Source organism: Diospyros lotus, chromosome 5 (genome assembly GCF_014633365.1).
Source record: "Diospyros lotus cultivar Yz01 chromosome 5, ASM1463336v1, whole genome shotgun sequence".
NCBI lineage: Eukaryota > Viridiplantae > Streptophyta > Magnoliopsida > Ericales > Ebenaceae > Diospyros > Diospyros lotus.
The window spans coordinates 3065604-3086931 of record NC_068342.1 but is presented as its reverse complement, the minus strand read 5'-3'; the positions used below and the strand labels follow the sequence as shown (position 1 = coordinate 3086931).

General features: G+C 37.9%; 1 protein-coding gene across 3 annotated transcripts; it reads right to left on the bottom strand.

Moving 5' to 3' along the window:
- Positions 1-124: 124 nt before the first annotated feature.
- On the bottom strand, positions 125-20228 carry LOC127801439 (sucrose nonfermenting 4-like protein). 3 transcript variants are annotated; one of them, XM_052336604.1, is made up of 13 exons: positions 19222-20228; positions 18908-18995; positions 17909-18091; positions 17021-17128; positions 16865-16924; positions 15842-15931; positions 12704-12838; positions 4106-4250; positions 3858-4031; positions 2100-2163; positions 1917-1986; positions 837-954; positions 125-631 (listed from the first exon to the last, which is right to left on the bottom strand). In XM_052336604.1, exons 1-13 carry the CDS (start codon positions 19338-19340, stop codon positions 540-542), a joined length of 1446 nt encoding a protein of 481 aa, XP_052192564.1. In that variant the 5' UTR covers positions 19341-20228; the 3' UTR covers positions 125-539. The 3 variants fall into 3 exon arrangements, with proteins under 3 accessions (XP_052192564.1, XP_052192565.1, XP_052192566.1); XM_052336605.1 differs by having other exon boundaries at positions 837-945; XM_052336606.1 differs by lacking the exon at positions 12704-12838.
- Positions 20229-21328: the final 1100 nt, after the last annotated feature.

Genomic DNA, 21328 nt, shown 5'->3' with positions numbered 1-21328 from the left:
CATGCATTCTCGCACATCACACGAACAACTGAAAATTAAATAAGAAAGAAAGAGAGAAAGATCCAATAACCTCCTAAACCAGCAAATGGAATGGCAGGGCGATGATGATACAACAAAAATGACGTTAAGTGGAGGATATCAACTCTCAACTCTTTTAATGGACAAGCTACAAACTTACTCCAGCTCTTTTCCCACTTCTTTGTGAGCAGTAAAGAGACAAACATGACATGGCAGCATGTACTGAGTTGCCAATAATGTGGTTAATAGAAAGGATTGAGAAAAAGGAAAGGTGGGGAAGGGGAAGAGTAAAGTTCACAATTTACAGATTTTTCTAATCTTTTGGAATTCATTCCTAAGAATTGGTAGGTAGGAGGGCTCGGAAATTCCAGGCCCATCTAGCAATTGAGTTCCAGACCAACCCAGAGAAAGGCGGATGGGGGTAGGCATGGCAGACAAAGTGTCAAGTGAAGCTAAATGTATCTTCTCCAGATCCATCGTCTACTACCCTTTAGTGTGAGGTTATCGACCGATGATCTGAGCTAACTCAGCAAGAAGCGGAACACGTCACTTAGTGAAACAATGCCCTCTACACGCTTGCTGCCAGCTTCCACAATTACAAGCCTTCTAACCCCTGAATTTTATGCCACAGATTGGTCAGAAGTTAAATTCCAAACAAACAAGGGAAGAAGAAGTTGACATAAATTATCATGTTGTGACCTAATTGAGAAACTTTAATTTCAAAATGAGAAATGGTAAATTTAAACATAAAAAAAAAAAAAAGTTTCTTTTTTTGGTTGTTGACAAATAAAGAGAAGCAAACACAGAAAAATAAGTACCGGGGTTTGCGAGACGCTCCATCACTTTATGTAAAGGATCAGATCTCAAACACATCTGACATCTCTGCCCACTAACAAACCCATATGGAGAACTTGAATCTTGCCCCAGCTGCAAAGCCTGAAAGTTTAAAATAGAATATAGAGGAAAAACCAAATTTTCCTGTCATATGCGTGGAGGTCGATGAATTTATTTCCTTAGTCATACTTTGGTATATGAGGAACATTTTTATCAGGAATTTGAATTTAGGAGTAGCTTCTTTGATATTACTTAAACACAGAAGTATTTGTTCAATCAGATGATCAGAAGGCAATGAAGGAGATAAAGTTTTATTAAGTTCATCTAAAGAGCAGTATTAAGTTCATAAACATATTTCTTAAGTGTATAAATATATTGTTTACATTTATACGGTATGCTTCCCAAATAAGTGGTGGAAATTATTTGGACATGATACTCCACCTTTGCAAGGAATAATCTTTAAGACTAGCATATGGCTCAAAATGTTGGATAGTTAATTGTCAACATGTGCAAAATACGAACATAATTAAGATGAAAATATTACAGTGGATCTGCAGCCATACAAGAAAAGACAAAATAATAAATGAGATCATATGTAATGAGGTTGGGGTGTCACCTACCAAAGATAAGGTGGAGGCAGTCACAATTAAGATTGTTTGGATGTGAGAAGAAAATTGATAGAAACACTTATAAAGTAAGTGGAAGAAATGGAGGACGTACGTAACAAATGAGAGAGATAAAGGCCAAAGAAATGGTTAGTGGGAAACCTGTAGATGTAGGATAAATGGCCTTATACAAGATATGGCAATGGATAGAGATGGTTAGAGATCTAGAACTCATGTAGCCTACATCACCTAATGGGATTAAGGCCTGTAATTGTTGTTGTGGCTGTCAACTGATTTGTAAAAGTCTAATACTATACTAACATCTGCAATCACCTAATATCCCCGTTTCCATATTTTGTTCATAACATATGACCTTCCTAAATGTAAATTTCCCTCATGTATATACAAACTCTAGAACAAATTAAGACACTTATTTAGGAAAAAAACTTCGAGCAATACCTGGTGAATACTCAGTTCTTCCAGGCAAACCTGTGCATATGCCCTGTCTTTTGCCAAAGCAGTTATATCACTGTTCAAGCAAGACAAGAAGAAACCATGAGCTTCAGTACAGAAATTCAAATGCCTACATCTAAAATATAATTAATATAATCTAAAAAAATTGGCAGCACAACAGAATATTACCTTCGACAATATATGTCCAGCAGTGAGTCATCATCATCTACTATAGGTATTGAACTAACTTCAGCTGCAAAAATGGTGTACTCATATGTAAGAAAATATGAAAATGATAGAAAGCACCAACCAGATGATATTTTATATCTTATTCGAAAGAAGATTATATAGCATGCAACCAAAAGTCGTAAAAAACAAAAACCACTAAAAGTAGACCTTAATGGACGAGAAATCATATGCAACAATTATTTGTTCATAAAATAACACCAATTGAGAAGCCCAATCACTAATAAGCATTAGAGACTTAATAATACAAATCCACTTGGAATGAAGTTATGGTAAAAATAGGAAGTACAGTGCAAGAACTCAAGACTTGGCTGCTTTCTTCTGATGATGTTTGTTCCTAGTATATTGTCCATGGTATGCGTTGGGTTGCAGTAAATTTTCCTTTAGAACAAAGTGGTGCCTAACTCAGAATGTGCATTGATAAAAGCTGGGTAGAAAGGTAGTTCGAAGTACGAGTCCATCAAGATGTCAAGCTTTCCCCCTTCACATCTATGTCATTTATGCATTGGCCAGCCTGAGTAAGAAATTCACCTGTTTGTTGTGTCATTCTATTCAGTGTCGCACAATGTGGAAATAGTTCTGGAATGTAAAACTCTAGTATCCAGCAGCCGTTGCAGAAAGATACATATTTCCAAATTATAGACAACCAATGATGAATAGAGGAGCGAGTCTCATCTCACAAAAGCAAGAACTATAACTGTTCTTTGCATGGATTCTAGCGAAATCTCACATGGGAGTAAAAGGTACCTCATCCCAGAAGATCATGTGAAATTCTACTCCCATTTTATAGTCGTTATTGTTGACTGGTCTATGTACAACTTCTGCCTAACGCCTCTAATCAATCTATCTCCACCACTTTCATTTCTATTAAATTTTTATAACACCAACATGTCTTGTAATCTCCTTTTGCAGTGAAAGCACAGCAGAAGGCATGAGCTGCTGACACGGTATGGTGGACCATATGCACATATGTTGTTTGATAATGTCAATAAGGATAATGTGTGGATACTGTCCTATAATTTGGATTAGAGCATGTGACCAATTCATATTTTAGGTCGGACAACATTGAACCTTTTGCTTGCAACTTCATTGTGTTACTCTTGCCAACTTTAGTCCTTGTAGAATTTATCGCACTTGCAAGACTTCACCAAACATAATTTGTTAAACAGGCTTGCCCAACAAGTGATGGTTTTATCATCCTTTGAAGTTATACATGGATGGTCTAATTGCTAACTGTGATTATGTAAAATTTATTATATTTCCTTGCACCGAAAGGAAAATATTTCAAATCATCATCATCATTAACTACACCTTATCCTAACCAAGATAATGTCGGTGGCACGTCATTCATAATGTCAATTGACTTCTAAAAGTCAAATTTAAAATGTAAATCCATGCAAAAGAACAATCTAGCAAAATTTTATATATGCCCTTCTTGATGCAACCCTTTAGTTAAGGAATCATGAGATAAAGGAAAATATTCCAAATAGTCGACAGAATTTTTTATATATTTATGATGTAATTATAATGTCAAAGTTCAATACTGATATAAATCCAGTTGACCCAATGACCCACAACCCTTTCCAAAGATTGAAAAATATGCGAAAGGCTAATACACAATTAAAAGAACCACAGAATTAGATTTTAGAAATATACCATCAAAGCCAACATGATAAATGCATATAGGAAAGAGGGAGTCACCTTGGACTAACAAGGATAGGGCAGCATTAAGAGATGCATTCGATCTCAGCATTGCAAATGGCCTTCCATTTGATTCCCCAATTTTTGGAACCCACGTGCCCAGAGGAAGTGAACAAATTGGTTGTTGAAGAATGGGCAATGAGCTAGAAGAATGTTTAAAATACCTGCAAATACCTGAAAAGTAGGTCCTCATGTCAGCAACAAAGTGCATACCCTCAACCAATATACCAGGAAAACAGAAAGCTTACATTTTAGTATGCCAGAGAGAGAAGCCAGATGTAGAAGCTGCGGAAATGAACCATCCTGTGAAAAAGAATGGATAATGGGAACTGTAGCCACCTTGTTTTGCAATATCTTCAAAGTAACATCTTTTAGAGAATCATGAGGCCCAGACTGCACATTACAGTAGCTGTTCATATTAGAACAAATATACCTAGAAAATTTTAGGAACCAATGGGTTTTTATTCAAAGTAAATCTATATGAACATCCTAACATCTCTTCGGGAATATTAAGGCCTGCATACACATTGTTTGCACCTGAAAAGAAACAGATTTAAAACAAGAACACAGGAAAATCATTTAAAACAAATTCTCTTTTCTTCTTTGTCTTTTCTTTTTTATTTTTTCCATAAGCAAATCATTTTAAACAGATTTAAAATCTGATTAGAAAGAGAGTACCCTATTGAAAGCATTTTGCAGCAAATAAAATTCTTCGTGAGACCAGTGGATAAAAAAAGAGGAGGTTTTTAGCTACACATGTTACCACTTAGAGGCTGTTTGGCTAGGATTTTTTTAAATAGAGCTTTAAGTTTAGCTTTAGCTTAAAGCTGTTCAAAGCCTTAAGTTATATAGTGCTTTAAGCTAATAAAGTGTTTGGATAAAATGTGCTTTAAACCATTAGTTATAAAATTGTGTGTTTGGCAAAAGAAAAACTTATAAGTTGTGAAAAGTTGTAAAATGACCAAAAAAGGACATATCACTATTTGTGTAAATAAATACATTAAAAATATATACATATAACCATATCTGCCGGCAATGGGGTTGCTCGCCCGCAATTGGCTACAACACTGGAAATTGCCCGTCTCTGATAATGCTGGGGGAGAGAGAGATAGAGACAGACAGACACAAGGGGGAAGAGAGAGAGTGACTGAAACTCACTGGTGATGGGTTCTGCCAGCAACTGGAACCAGTGGCCGCTGGAACCCATTGCCACTGGAACCAGAGATTCTGACTGAACCCACCGGCACAATGGGTTCCAGATCTGGAACACCATTGTGCTGATGGCTTCCAAATCGCTGGAAACTGTCGTCACTGCAACAGGTTCCAGCAATCTGGAACCAAAAGAGAGAGTGAGAGAGAGAGAGATGGAGGAATGACCAGTGGCGACCAATTGCTGCTCCGTCTTCTTCCTTTGGCTGCTGCTGCTTTGCCTTCCTCCTTTCACCATGCTGCTGCTTCTTCTTCTTCATTTGGTGTTGGCGGTTGGCATCTAGCTGCAACATGGAGATAAGGCAGCAACACCGGAGATCAAACAAGGGGAGAGAGGAAAAGGGAGACGAGAAGAAAGAGATCTGCAGGTTTGGGATATTAGGGACATGATTGGAATTTTTTTAATTTGTTTTGAGGGTAGAATAGTCTTTTACTTGGTCAAAATCAGTTTTTTCTCTTTAGCTTTTAAGCTTCAAAATTGAAAAGCTACCCCTCTTTAGCTTTTCAAAAACACTAATCCTGTAGCTTTTAAGCTAGGCAACATTTGGTTAATCCAGACACTTCAACTCATCTAAAAAAGCAGACCTACAGCTTTAAAGCTGGTGCTGACCAGCTTTTAAGCCTAGCCAAACACCTTCTTAGACAATTAGATGCAGGACAGATAAGTGCTGATTACAATTTTTTAGTGTTTTGCAGCCAACGGGGTAGGGATTTGAATTTAGGACGTACAAGTGCTATGCTGTTGTGCATATGCTCCAAAGCAAATAAAAATACTAATAAACAATGACCACACTATCAGTTTATTTATGCTTTCACTCTGATCAATGTGAAGAGTGAGGTTCTACATGGGTGCTTATAGGCTATTGGCATTTTGCAGATGAGTTATAGCTTACTGCTCTATCCTTGCCTTTTTTTAGACTATGGCTTGAAAACACCAGATCTCAACACTAAGTAAAAATCATAGACTGTCACGCTCCTAGGGTAGAATGGTCTATTACTTAAAATTTCTGTTATTTCCATTATGCTAAGTAGGCGTACTAGAGCCGTTACAGGTTGTCATGGCAGGGGATGCCTTCTAGAAGACCCCTAACCACCAATGTTAAAGGTTGTCTCAAGTATATGATATAAGAAGAAGATGATGGCAGTAGCAGTGAATGATGGCAGTTCGCTAGAGTTCCTTTTGAAGATTTTAGATAGAAGTTGTAACCCAAACTGTAATTAGTTATAGTTTGGGGGTTAAACTGTAAATATCTAATAATATTCATTGGGATATCCACCCACTATTATAAATAGAGGGCAAGGGGTAGCAAATGGAGAGAGAGTTCTCATTTTTCTGTTTGTAACGAGTGCTGATTGTTTCTGAGGAAAAGGCTAGGGCTGTTAGCTTTGTAATCTTGGGGGAAAACAATTGGGGCGCTCGGGAATAGAAGGGAGAGAAGGGTCACTACTGTACTGATCGATTTTTGAAAATAAAGACTGCTCTCGGGAGGATCTTAGAGGCTGAATGTAGTGCCATTCACATGGCATGAACCAGGATAATCTTGATGTTCTTGTGGATGTGTGGTTTGTGTTTCTTGTTTGGTTTAATTCTGTTTTCTGTTTTATTTTCTGTTGATTCTATTAAATCTATTCCTTAGATCAAATCCGTGAGTGTGTGAGAGTAAGTGTGGTAGAATTTCTGTCCAAGAAATTAGTTCCAGCAACCCAAAATATAACAACCTATAAATGTAAGAGCCACACTCTCCCAAAGGCAATCAATGAGAATATTTTGATTTGCCTTCTCTCTCTTTTCTATTATTATTATCTCTCTCTCTTTTCTATTATTATCATCTCTCTCTCTCTCACGACAACTATAGAATTCCTTCTCGGAATTCTACCATCGCCATTGCCAATACCTCAAGCACTGACAATTGGTATCAAAGCCAACGATCGCCGGCCAGAAAACATGGCTGAAGGGACTTGTATGAAGCAATTGGAGTCACGATTGGATGTCATAGAAAAGGGGTAAGGCAAGGCCATGAACAAGTTGATGAGAGACTGGAAATTGTAGAAATGGGGCTCAGGAACACCCAAGAAGATCTAAGTCGTATCCAACCAGATGTTTTAGAGGTCGAAAGGTACTTAAGAGGAGATTTCGCACATCTACAAGAGGAATTCTCGGGGTTGAGCCAACAACTGAATGTTGTGTTGGCCATTTTCTCTAGACAACCCATTGCCAGTGGATTTCCCACCTTGAGCAGCTGTCGTCCCAATCATCCTCAGAGCTAAGGGAAGACAGGGGCATGAAGAGCAGATGGAGTTCGCTCCAGAGGCCGTCCCAAGAGGAAATGTAGCAAACCAGCTTAATACCCTCATGCCTAAACTGGAGATTCCAGTGTTTGAAGGGGAGAAACCTCGGTGGTGGATCAAAAGAAGCAAACGCTTCTTCTATCACTACAGGTGGCAGAGGAAAACAAGGTAAATATGGCGACGTACTTAAATGACATAGCTGATGCATGGTTCCAAAGTTGGAGTGGACAGAGGAATGAGTTTTGAGGTGGCTGGAGTTCGTAGAGGAGTTTTGTGCCTGATTTAGAGAGGGGAGTTTAACGAACGTGGTGGAACAATTCAACAAGTTAAAGCAAAAAAGGAACAGCTGAAGAATACCAAGCCAAGTTCGAGGAGCTTAAGTCTATGATCAGCCATGCTCATCCCACACTCGATGAGCATTACTTTGTGTCAAGTTTCGTCAGTGGGTAGAACAAGGAACTCAGACCGATGGTTAAGATGTTACAACCCACCACTTTGAGGTAGGTTGTAGAGAAGGCTCAGCTATGCAAGCTTTCCTTGGAAGCTTTCGTGAGGAAGCACAAGATCTCGTCCAAAGGAGCAGGAGGGGGTTGGCAGAGTCCGAGGAAAGGGTACAGGGGGGGAACCTCCCAGATGAACAAGGGGGGCTACTTACCCAGAGCACCCATCTAGGCTTCCCCAGTGAGATCCCTCACTATGGACCAAAAGAGACAGATGGGGCTATGTTTCAAATGTGGTGAGAAGTACACCCCTGGACACCTAAGTAGGAAGCAGTTGATGCAGATGGATGGGCTAGAAGACAAGGAAGAAGAAGAAGCAGAGGAAGAAACAAAGGAGCAAGAAGTAAAAGAAAATGCCGAAGAAGAAGAGAAAGGAGGACAAATTTCCCTTCATGCCTTGGACGGCCACCCCTAGGAAAAGGTGATCTAAATTAAAGGGACGGTAGGGAGAAAGAAGTTGATTGTGCTCATTGATAGTGGGAACACACATAGTTTCTTGGATGAGAATACAGCCAAGGAACTCTCGTGTGTACTGTAGACCACCATACCCTTTTCAGTGACCGTGGCCAACAGCCACCGAATGATCAGTAGGTACAAATGTTAGGGGTTTACATGGAGAATGCAGGGGTATGAATTTTCAGCAAATCTAAGGATCCTGCAACTGGGTGGGTGTCAAATCGTGTTGGGAGTGGACTGGATGAGGACGGTGAGTCCTTTGATCTTTGATTTCAACACCTTAGAGGTGACCTTTGAGAAAGAAGGAAGGAGATTGAAGTTAACCGAATGTATAGAAGGAGGAGAATGTAGGGCCATTTCAAGAAGTCACCTGCAAAGGCTATTTGAGCATGAAGATGTAGCTATAGTCCAACTGCATTTTGTAATAGCTATTGAGGTGGATGAGGAAGGCATGGGGAATGGCAAGTCCGAAACAAAGAACCACCAATGATTCAAGCTAGACGCCCTCACCGGATCCCCAAGCAAGGTAACCCTCAATAACTCTTTACACTCTTTATTGGTTGAATTAGAGGACTTATTCCTAGAGCCTTCATCCCTACCTCCTAATTGTTTCTTAGAACATACTATCCACCCAAAGCCTAACACAGAACCTCTAAATGTCTGTTCCTATCGATACTCTCCCTTTTAGAAAGCAAAGATTGAATGCCTAGTTAAAGTCATGCTTTCCAAGAACATAATCCAACCCAACCAAAGCCCCTTCACATCCCCTGTTCTTCTTGTTAAGAAAAAAGATGGGAGTAGGAGATTTTGTGTCGATTATAGATAGCTGAATTCCCGCACCATAAAAAACAAATTCCCCATTCCCATTATCCATGACTTGCTAGATGAACTAGCAGGGGCAACCATCTTCTCAAAACTTGATCTCAGATCCGGGTACCACCAAATCCGGATGAATTGTTTAGACATTCCCAAAATTGCATTTCGTACTCACCAAGGATTGTATGAATTCCGAGTAATGCCTTTTGTCCTAACCAATGCTCCAGCCACCTTCCAAGCACTAATAAACCATGTGTTTAGTTCCTATCTCCAAAAATTCATCTTAGTCTTTGATGACATTTTAGTGCATAGCCCTAACTTGGAACAACACTAAAACCATTGCAAAACCACCTTCCAAGTCCTCAAATCCAACCAATTGTTTGTAAAGAAGTCCAAATGTACCTCCGCAAAAGGGAAGGTAGAATACCTAGGGCACATAATCACAAGTGAGGGAGTGACTATAGATCCTAAGAAACTCACGGCTATGGTGGAGTGGCCAAATCCAAATGAATTGTTCAAACATTCCCAAAATCGCATTTCGTAAATCGCATTTCGTACTCACCAAGGATTGTATGAATTTCGGGTTATGCCTTTTGGCCTAACCAATGCTCCAGCCACCTTCCAAGCACTGATGAACCATGTGTTTAGTCCCTATCTCCGAAAATTCATCTTAGTCTTTAATGACATTTTAGTGTATAGCCCTAACTTGGAACAACACTAAAACCATCTCAAAACCACCTTCCAAGTCCTCAAATCCAACCAATTGTTTGTAAAGAAGTCCAAATGTACCTTTGCAGAAGGGAAGATGGAATACCTAGGACACATAATCACAAGTGAGGGAGTGACTACAGATCATAAGAAAATCACGGCTATGGTGAAGTGGTCGATTCCCAAGACCACCAAGGAGTTAAGGGGATTCCTAGGGGAACAAAGGCTACACACGCAACTCCAAAGAAAGGGGGTGACCAAGTTGCTTGGGCTGGACTACACCATTTAGTACAAAAAAGGCAAAGAGAATACAGTGTTTGATGTGCTGTCTAGAAGGGAGGAAAAAGAAGAGGGCTAAGCCATATCAATGGTAGTCCCTAACTGGATTAAGGAGGTATCAGGGAGTTATGAGCAATCAACTTGGGCTAGAGACCTTATTACTTAGTTGGCAGCTGAGCTAACAGAGCATAAGGGATATACCCTAAAGGTAGAGCTACTAAGGTACAAAGGGAAGCTGGTGATTGGAGAAGACCACTGGCTTAGGGAAAGAATTTTGCAAGCTCTGCATGCATCACCCATTGGAGGACACTCAGGCTTGAATGTCACCTACAACAAGGTAAGGCAAATATTCTTTTGGCCTAGGATGAAAGAGGAGGTTACTGCCTTTGTGCTAGGGTGTCCTATCTATCAGAAATGCAAGCATGAACATGTGGCATACGCGGGGCTATTACTTAAAATTTATGTTATTTCCATTATGCTAAGTAGGCGTACTAAAGCCGTTACAAGCTGTCGTGGCAGGGGATGCCTTCTAGAAACCCCTAACCACCTATAAATGTAAGAGCCACACACTCCCAAAGGCAATCAATGAGAATATTCTGATTTGTCTTCTCTCTCTCTTTTCTGTTATTCTCTCTCTCTCTCTCTCTCTTTCTCACGACAACTACAGAATTCCTTCCCATAATTCTACCATCGCCCTTGTCAGTACCTCTAGCACTGGCATAGACCTACTAATGTCCTTACAGAAAACTTTTAAAATAACCAAAGCAAAATTAGAGCCTGGTGTCCCTACTAACAATTATGTATGTTCTGTATATTGAACTACCTTGGCACTGGATATGACATATATAAATCTGTCTAGTAGCACATTAACTTGAAATACATAAAAATAAAGATCCTAAATGACTATGATTGTCACCTTCCTAACATAAAGGCCTTATTACAATTAAGGGGTCCAAATCCTAAGCACGAAATGATAGTACTTAATAATAATAATAATAATATTATTATTATTATTATGGCTTAAAAAAAATACCAAAGTCATAGAAGTGAAAAAATAGCTAAGCCAACATTCAAAATGAAGTTCAACACTAAGGGCATGTTCTCTTTGTTGTTTTCAAACCATATTCAGTTTTTAATTTTTCAAAACAGTGAAAATGTGTTTACTTTGCTGTTTTCAAAAACGTATTTTCGAAAACAAGAAAAAAATTTGTAAAGGAAACCCAAAACATCGAGTGTTTTCATCCAAAACATGCTGAAAAATCCAAAATGCAAAAAACAGACACCTCTCTCTCTCTCTCTCTCTCTCTCTCTCTCTCTCTCTCTCTGCGCGCACTCATCGCCTACTCAACCATGTCCTCATCCTCTCCGTTCTCCAGGCGGCCATCCACCGCCACTGCCATCGACGGCCAAGGCCTTTCCAATCATCACATCTACATCACCATCATCGCCCAATAACCACCGTTGAGGCCCGACCACCACCTCCTTCACCATTACGCTCAGCCACTGTTAAGCGCCACAACCACTGCATCTCCGCCTCCTCTGTGATTTTCGGCCACTGCCTCTTCATCTTCTTTGCCCTTTTTTAGATCGACTCTCTCTCTTTATTCATTTTCGCCACTGTACATATATATATATATGTATGTATGTATATATTCAGGGGTGTTAGATTTGGCCGAAAGTTTAAGCTTAGATCTATGGAGATTCGGTCGTTAGATCTTGTTGGTTTTTGGGTATGTTGGTCGATGGGGATAAGGGTGTTGGGTGGTTGCATCTGATTGCCGGAAACCACCGGTCACAGTGGTCGGTGGCAACTGCCAGTGCATTTATGCGGGTGTTGGGTTTGGCCAAAAATTTAAACTTAGATCTATAGAGATTCGGTCGTTGGATTTTGCTAGTATGTTGGTCAATAAGGTTGAGGGTGGTTGCCTCTGATCGCCAGCCACAGTGGCCAGTGGCGACTAACAATGCATTTTTTAGTTTTAACCAAAAATTAAAAATTAGATCTATGAAAATCCAGCCCGTTAAATTTGGCTCATTTTTGTTAATGTTAACCCCCTTGGCTTGGCGTTTCTAAATGGTATGCTCTAATCGTGGGAATCTTTGGCCGACGGTGGACACCAACAACTACTGGTGGCAGCAATTGTGGCTAGTTTAGGTTGTTTATTGAATAAAATATCATAAAATAATTTTTCTCAAAATTCTAAAATAAACGCGTTTTTCAATTTTCTATTTTGAGAAATAGTTTTACAAAATGATAAAAAGAACACGTTTTCAAAAATCTCAAAACAAACACTCAAAACACAAGAGTGAAAATGAATTTAAAACTCAAAACTGAAACACGAAGAGAACACCACCTAAGTGTTTCTTGAAAAAAATTAGTGTTAAGTCATATCCAAAATTCATGTCTCTAGGTAAAATTTATGATTTTTTTTCTTTTTATTTGGTAGCTTTATTTGTATAATGGAATGTTTCGTAAACCAAAATATTTTATACATGCATATATATATCAAACCAGAAAGCTTGGAAATGTATCAATAAATCCATGCCATTGAAGGTTGGAGTTGGAACATCACAACAAGAATCACTTACATGAATAAGACATCTTGGGTATGATCTGCCACTGCCATCAACTTGTTTGTTAATATGAGATTTTCCCTCTTTCCAAGCTGATATTGAATGTGTCTCAAGTTCTTCCTCTGTCAAATTTGAACCATGATTGCCAAGCTGGATTTGATACATAGAAAGCTTCAGTGCAAATGCATATGCATGTGTTTTAGAAGAAAATGTAGTGTGTTGTTCAAAAGTTGCAAGTGCCCAATCAGCCATTAAACTGCATCACTCTTTCCCCCAAAGGAAACATCTCTACTAAGACTAAGAACTAGATTATGTGTGCTTCTTATAGATCCATGAATTATGCCATTTTTTAATTCTATCTGCTTAAATTTACTTCTGGTAGGTAGCCGACAACCAACATAAAGCTCGTGGGATTAAAACACAGTGAATAATATCAAGCCTTAACTAGATTATGTGAGCTTCTTATAGATCCATGAATTATGCCATTTTTTAATTCTATCTACTTAAATTTACTTCTGATAGGTAGCCGACAACCAACATAAAGCTCGTGGGATTAAAACACAGTGAATAATATCAAGCCTTAACCCACTATGCGGGGTCAACTACAAGAATTTTAGCTCATCAATCATTTCTATCTATGGTCTTATTTTCTGTAAGACCCTTATAACTCATATTATACCTAAGAGCTCCCACTAAGTTTTTCTTGTTTCATCCCTAAACTCTTTTGTTAAAAACTTGTTGCATTCCATCCACTATCCTCACAGAAGCCTCATGAATTCTTGTTTAATCTACTTCTTGTATTGTAAATAGAGATTGGGAATTGCACCTCACATCCATTATGTGGTAGTCCATGAAGTAACTAAACCAATTTGGAGGGGTCCGAGGGGATAAAGAAGCATGTTAGATTCTAATGGGATGCTCAATCATAAATCCAAATGAATGTGGTTCTGGAGATTAACTAAGTTTTAGTGTTTGAGGAAATAAGATGGTTTTGTAAGATCTTGATGGTATTTTTCCCCCTAATTGAGAATGATTGTTTTAGCAATAGACCAGGCTGTACTTTCTGTTTTATTTCTTGTTCAAGTAAGAAGGAAAAAAAAAAAAGAGGTGCAAAGGGTGCATAATCCAAGTACAGATTACACATATAGGGAACCACAAAAGTAAACGTTAAGGGGAGTGGGAAACTACAAACCTAAACCTTCTGGTTACCCAACTACCACTGCCAAAAACCATGAATCCCACTTGAGCACAATCCAGTTATAGGAACCCTGCGCATAGGCTCTTTTATGTCCTGGTCTTTGCCTGGAGGCCCCAAAAACCCACATAGTTTTTATGTTACTTGACAAAAAGACCCAAATATGGGTGATACCTTCCCAAATTCATCATCATCTTGAATGAACTAGACCAAAGTTACAATTTTCCATTGCTCCACTATTCTGGATTCTCAGCACTGCAGGCACAATCTTGCACTAGCTGCCAAAAATCATGGACCCAATTCTATTCATTACTCATTTCATAACTCCAAATTCTATTTGCAAGGATACACCATCTAAGTTATTTATCTGTCATTGTTGGATCCACTTCTCTATTTTTGTCTGTCATTTTTGTCATTCCATGCAATGGGTAAATCACATTCATTAAAAAAGGTGTCAGAAAAGGATATTACTTCTGTACATCAACAGCTATATCCAACTTAAATGAACAGGAACATTTTCTTTTTTGGTAAGAACTATATATCACCTAGTGGATAAGAGTTCCTCAGAAACCTAAATACAGGAGGAGACACCCAAAAAGCTCCTCAGAAACCAAAATACAGGAGGAAACACCAAAAAACACCTCATCATCCTCGTAGATATGGAATTCACTTCCCCGTGTTGTCCAGATAAAATACAGAGTTCCTCCCCACCTTCCTTTAGCTCTTACCAACTGACAACCACTAAAACTATTCAAAAGCCCTACAATGTCTCAGATGGATCCAAAGAGCACCAAATAACATCGAACCACAACCTGTATCTTCCTAGCTGCCCAAGACAATGTTTTACCTAAGGCACCTCTTATTGAATGTGCTTAATAAATTGATCCATCACTAGATAAAAAAAATTAAAAAAAAAAAAAGAAGACAAGGGCTTAGTGCATATCCTCAATGTAGTCGAATATTAACTGAAAAAGTCACAATATCTCTTCCATAAGTTCTAACAAGTGCTTGTGCTCGGTACATGTTGTATAAGCGACCTAAACTCTCTGCTTCTCTAAAACCCTTCGCAAAACATCCAAGGGACTTAATTTTAAGCTTTCTCTAAAGACATATATAAATCCTTTTATGCCTCAACAAGTAAAAAACTTCCACTATTGACCTACTAGGCATGAAAATCGATCCTCAAAGACATTAGTTTTTGTTCTTTACACTCACTCAATTACCCTCTATCAAAGTTTCATATCTCAATTGCTTAATTTCTCTACTATTTAAAAAAAAAATTAAACATCCCATTATTCTTGCAAACGGGCACTAGAGTACTCTTTCACCATTTGTTAGGTCTCCTCATAGATACCCAAACATAAATCAATCGAGGGTAAGAAATAATATCAATGAGACTTCTTGAGGATTATAAGTACACCAACTAGCTTAGAATAAATAAAGTGCTTATTATGGTCATGCATGAATTTGAAAAGAATGGCATAATGATATTTACAAGATATTTTCTTTTCTTCTTCTCCTTCTCAACAATGCAATTTACAGGACATTCAATACCATAATAACGACAACAACAACAATATATCCAGCCTTTATCCCATTATGTGGGGTCGGCAACATGAATTCTAGACTTCTATGTAGGTTATGTCCCAACAGATAATTTGTTTAAAATTCATATTTGGATCCGACTAAATATTTAAACCAAATATGAAAGGGGGGGGGAACAAAAATAATAGGCCTACTTTCCATATGCATGTGGTACACAACTAATACATCCATTCTCCAGAGCTAGACTGTAGGGAGCTATTTTAGGCAGAATGATCATTCATGAGCAATAAATAAAATCCAAATAAAAAATATAGAAGAATACAGTTCAGTCCCAAGTGATGGCAATACCAAAGATATCACAAAATGGAAAGCCAAAGTAAGAAAATATATATATATATATATCACCAACATACCTCTCTTAATATTAAGATGAAATCTAATGCACTAAGAACCCCCACAAACTGACACTTGTAACAATCCCAGAGAGGAGCGACAGGAATTCCCTGAAACAATTTAATCACATAAAATCAAATCTAGGCCACAATCAAAAGCAATAATGGGACCTGAAATTTGCATAGAAAACTGTGTGAACATGACTACTGGCAGTGGAATGGACACCAGCCTAAGAGAAAGTGCAATGTGACACCCATAAGCAATAGAAAATGTTCAATAATGAGCCACGTGTTAAGCCAGTCTCTATTTTGACTAATTGCATCAGAAATTTGCAAACAAGAAAACTAGGAAAGCAAGGAACAAAGGTACAACAGACAGCAGGTTTACGACAAAGCTTATATGAACAAAGTACACCCTGCAAATAAAATAACATGTTCAGCATGCACTAAATATAAATTCAATGTCTTCATCACATAGATAGTACAGGTGCAAAAGTGCACACATTATCTATAGGGAAGAAATGTGGTTGGGATTTTGAAGCTTATCATCTCACTGAAGATGATAGCCAAAAAATTCAGCCAAGTAAATTCAAACATGATCCAATTGCGAAACTAGACTAATCCATTTTTTTAATAGCGAGATTTGGGAGCTTATCATCAATTGCACATGTATCCATGCAGCCAAACCCACATGGTTGAATAAAGGCTTGGTATGTTGTTATTGTTGTATTAAAGTTCTTGGAAATATATATCTGCTTGCTTCATATCAATTCCAATCTTCGAGACTCAACCTTTTCCAGATCAGTTTTGATATGCTTAGCTTCTAAAAGATGATACACTGTCTTGGGGATGTAAATGCTCCCCAATTAACCCCATTTACATGCTTGTTTTAGTAAATATTCAAATAAGCCTTATGCCTATATCATGTTTTCATACTTGTTTTAATTTTAAATGGGGCAAGTGGGGACCCATTTACATCCCTAGACACACAGAAGTAGAAGAACACATTTCTGGAACCAAAAAATAGAGAGTACACAAGAACACCTGCTCATATAGAATGTGGAATGCTTGCTTCACAGGTAGATTCACATCCAAGACAATGACCTGCAATGTTAGATTAAGTTGAGCAAGAAAACCACAGATCCAATCTACAGTATAAATTGAGCAAGAAAAACAAGCCCATAAGCAATCATTACTAACTTTTCCAGATTCAGGGAGCAAATCATATGCAGTATGCATTGACAGGAAGACCGATATACGATGCCGAGAAATCTCTATATCAACCTCAGATATCCTTGGTACTGCTTCCTGCAAATCACCAGGTGCAACATTACCTAACTAGGTCTTCAGCGCCCTGCTTGTCCTTCATGATTGCTCTTGGAAAAATAACCAGTAATTAATGTGCGTATGCTCTCATGTTTCAAAATTAAAGTAACTGGTTGAAAGAAAATATTTCAATATTAAAGCATTACAAGGTAAAAACACTTGGGCTTCCTTGGCCTTTTTGCTCCTATTGGCATTGTATATCTCATGCATGCAGTGTTTTGCCCCCTTGGCACAACTTAATATATTTTACTTGTCAAAACAGAGGAACTAAAGATTCAGAGAAAGACAGTTTCCACAAAGATAAGAAATACTATCAACTTCAAGAAAGAATAAGTAGCCGTGTACAAGAGAGTTCCCAGTGCACAAGGCTCCCCACTTTGCGAGGGTTGGGGGAGAGTCACCTTTGTCGCAATTTTACCTTTGCTTTGCAAATAGATTGATTCCATAACTCGAACCCATGACTTCCCAATCACGAAAGAGCAGCCTTGACACTACTACCAAGGCACACCCTTTAAGTAGCTAAATAAAAATACAAGTATTGCATTCACCATTTGAGATTAAGTTAAGATGGAATAAATGGAGTTGTAACATTAAGCATGTGCAACAAACATAACTTGCTTGTCAATGCAGCTTTTGTGTATGAGAACTAACAGCGTGATATCTTCAATGTGCTATTGTTATGTAAACAATTTCCCCTCCCCCTCCCCAAAACAAAAGCAACTCAAATAATTGTAAGTAGTAACTAGTAAGACAAACACTTACCGAACGAAGAAATGGATCATTATCCACATCCATATTAGATCTACCGGGTGTCCCTGGACTATAAATTGCAGGAATCATATCAGGTTCCCTAGCTAAGAAGACAGTGTTCACCACCCCACAATTTCCACTTACAAATCGTTGGTGTTCATCATGCCTCCATTCTCCATCAACAAAAAACTTGTACTGCACACAACGAAAAAAAATAAACGTAAATACCAGAGTTGCTGGTACAGTTCTAGGATTGTTATGTTCATGGACTCATCTCTGGACTTACGGCTATGAATTTCTTGATCGTTCAGTAATCTTAATCAATATGTCTTCAGTACAAACAATCATCCATATCATTTCCATTGTGTATGATATTGCAACAATATAAAATCACAAAATGCATGCGCAGTTGTGCAAAATATTATGTGCATTTTAATTCAAATTGGAATAATTTCAATAAAGAGGGGCCACCCTCTAAGCTTAAGTATTCCTCAATGACTGACAGCATACAATAAAAACAGAGGAACTTTAAAAAAAAGAAAAGAAAAAAAGAACCCTATTCAGGGAGTGCCACAAATGGTCCATTAAGAATCACCATTAGCTTTTAGTAGAGTCTTAATGATTAAACAACAATTAATATGCTATGATATATTTCTCATATTTGCAAAATTATTCATTACAATTGAAAAAGTACCTGAACTCGAGTCTTAAGAGGTTTGTGTGTCCCCTGACGCATGGCCCTCCAACATTATATCCATCCTCCTAAAAAGTCTAAGCAAAATTGTTCTCATCCTTTCAGTTCTATGTCTTTTCAATAACAAAATATTTTTTCTACTGATTTTCATGTTTCATTACAAGTGATCAAACTCACAAGTTATGATAATAAGCAGTAACCTTACGCCCAAACATAAGACAATTCAGTGTCCTCCTATGATTAACATGTATCAAAAGAAATTAGTGCAGGAAAAATTAAATCAAAATTGTAACAACCGTAATATGTAGAATATTAACCTCGTGATATCCCAGTGATAAACTGTAGATAACCTGAAATACAGTAGGGCAGCCCTCCATGGGGGACATTGGTATATGCTCAGACCAACTGCACATTTGAGAAATCCGATAAAATCATAAAAATCCATATAACACTCCAAACTGCAGCCAATAATAATATTACACGCGAGGACATAAGAGAACACTTATCGGAAGGAAAATAATAATAAGAAGAAGAAGAAGAAGAAGAAGAAGAAGAATTGGCCAACCATAGAAGTAAGTGGAACCACGAGTCGTAGCACTGACATAAAATGTTAATAATTCAAGTCACTCACCCGGTGAATGAGCCACAAAGAAATACCCTTCTGCCCCCGTAAGGCCACACAAATCGTGTGGGTATCAATACAGACCCCAATGCGTTATCACGCCCAGTATCAGCAGGAAAACCGAACATCTTCCTTGAAAATTGATTGCACGTCCCAAAAAACCAATCGGCCAAAAGAAAATTAGCTGGCCTTCCTTACTTCTCAGCTCGGAAGAAACCACTCGGAGCCCCAATCCGACAGCTCTTCTACTTCACTTTTAAAAGTTAACCAATAAAGGGGGAACCATAGTGTCTCATCCAGAACCAAGAGGGAAAAACACGGCCAAAAGACCGCGATTTCTGGGATCCTCCACGAAGCAGCAGAGGACCCCCTCAAGATTTACGCATGCAGAGCCACCAAACTGCACAACACACCAAATCCCAAAAATTCAACCACCAAACTGTCCTTCGCACCCCCCACAAGCCACAATTTCCAACACCAAGAAGAAAGTAGAATCCCAAAAAGAAAAGGAAACGGCCCTGCAATAACCTTCAAGAACAATTACACCAACAATTCACCAATTTTTACAACAGAGCTCCACTGAAGCACCCTTCAACTCTTCAAACCCTTACAAATCGCAGCTCCTCCGTTTATAGTTCCAAAACAACCCTCGGCACATCAAGCAGACCTCAAAATCCACCCAACCCAAGTAATACGCAATTATTGCCAAAAGCTCGAAAATTCAAGCCCCGATCCGAGCACAGTCACTAGATTTCTCACCCAAATCCAATCCCAAAAACCCTAAATTCCTCCGTACGGAAACAAGACGAAATCAAGTGAATTTCAACGAAATTCAGAGCGACGGAATGTCCCGAACCGAGACACGGAAAGAGAAAATGCCCAAACCGATCGAGAAATCCGAGGAAGCCGTCGACATTGCTTGATCTTCCAGTCCCTGCAAGCTCAGGAGTGAGGAGATCAGAGAACGAAGGCGAGAGCGAGAGAAGCAGCAAAGCAAAACAACTAACAGAATAATTGTTGGTTTTAATAATTGCACTGAAATTTACACGTATATACAGACACGCCATGCTCTGTACCTCTATACTATTACCCAACCAAACGACAGCGTTTCGGTGATATAAACACGAATAACTTTTAGTCTTAAATATCACATAACAGTTAACACGAATCACAAGTTCACAGCAGAATACAATATAATATATAATATATTACTTTAAATATTTGAATTAAGCGTTTGAAATGACATTTACGATACGTGGACGGGTGTAGATGGGAATGGTAGGTGGGGCCCTTTGATTGAGACAGGTGGGACCCTCTGTATTCACTTTTACGGCGTTAGGGTATCTCCGAGCTTCCCATCGGGTCCCTATTATAATATAAATAACTTATTTTTTATTTTAATTTTATCTCACAATTTATGTCTGTTTTAACTCTACCCTTTTTATTTATTTATTAATAAATTTTAATTTTATTTATTTTACCTTACATATAATTTTTATTATTATAAAAATTTATTATTTATTTTATAATTTAATAACAAATATTATAATATTAAATATCAAATACACAAAATAATCAAATATACACATATACATAATTAATAATCAAATACATAAAATAATTGAATACATGTATATATAAAATTAATAATCAAATACACAAATTAATAATTAAATATACAAAATAATTAGATACACATGCACAAAATTAATAATCAAATACGCATATATACAAACTCAATAATCAAATACACAAATCAATAATTAAATATATATATTCAAAAAATAATAAACACAAATTTATAAAATAATTAAAAATAATAATAAATCAAGATATATACATATCCACAAAATAATCAAATAGACAAAAATAATAAATAAAAATTAAAAAAAAATCACAAACCACTCATTCTGCTCGTTCTCGCCATAATTGATTATAGAGTTGCCACAACCATTCTGTAAGCCGCTGATCATTCATAGAGTCATCGCAACTGATCATTCCATTAGTTATAACAAACACCAGATTTAACTATCGATTTGTTATGTGTCGTCCCTACACTCCTCTTCTCCAGTCGATCATTATATTTTTCAACTAATATCGTCGTCTTCTAGCATTG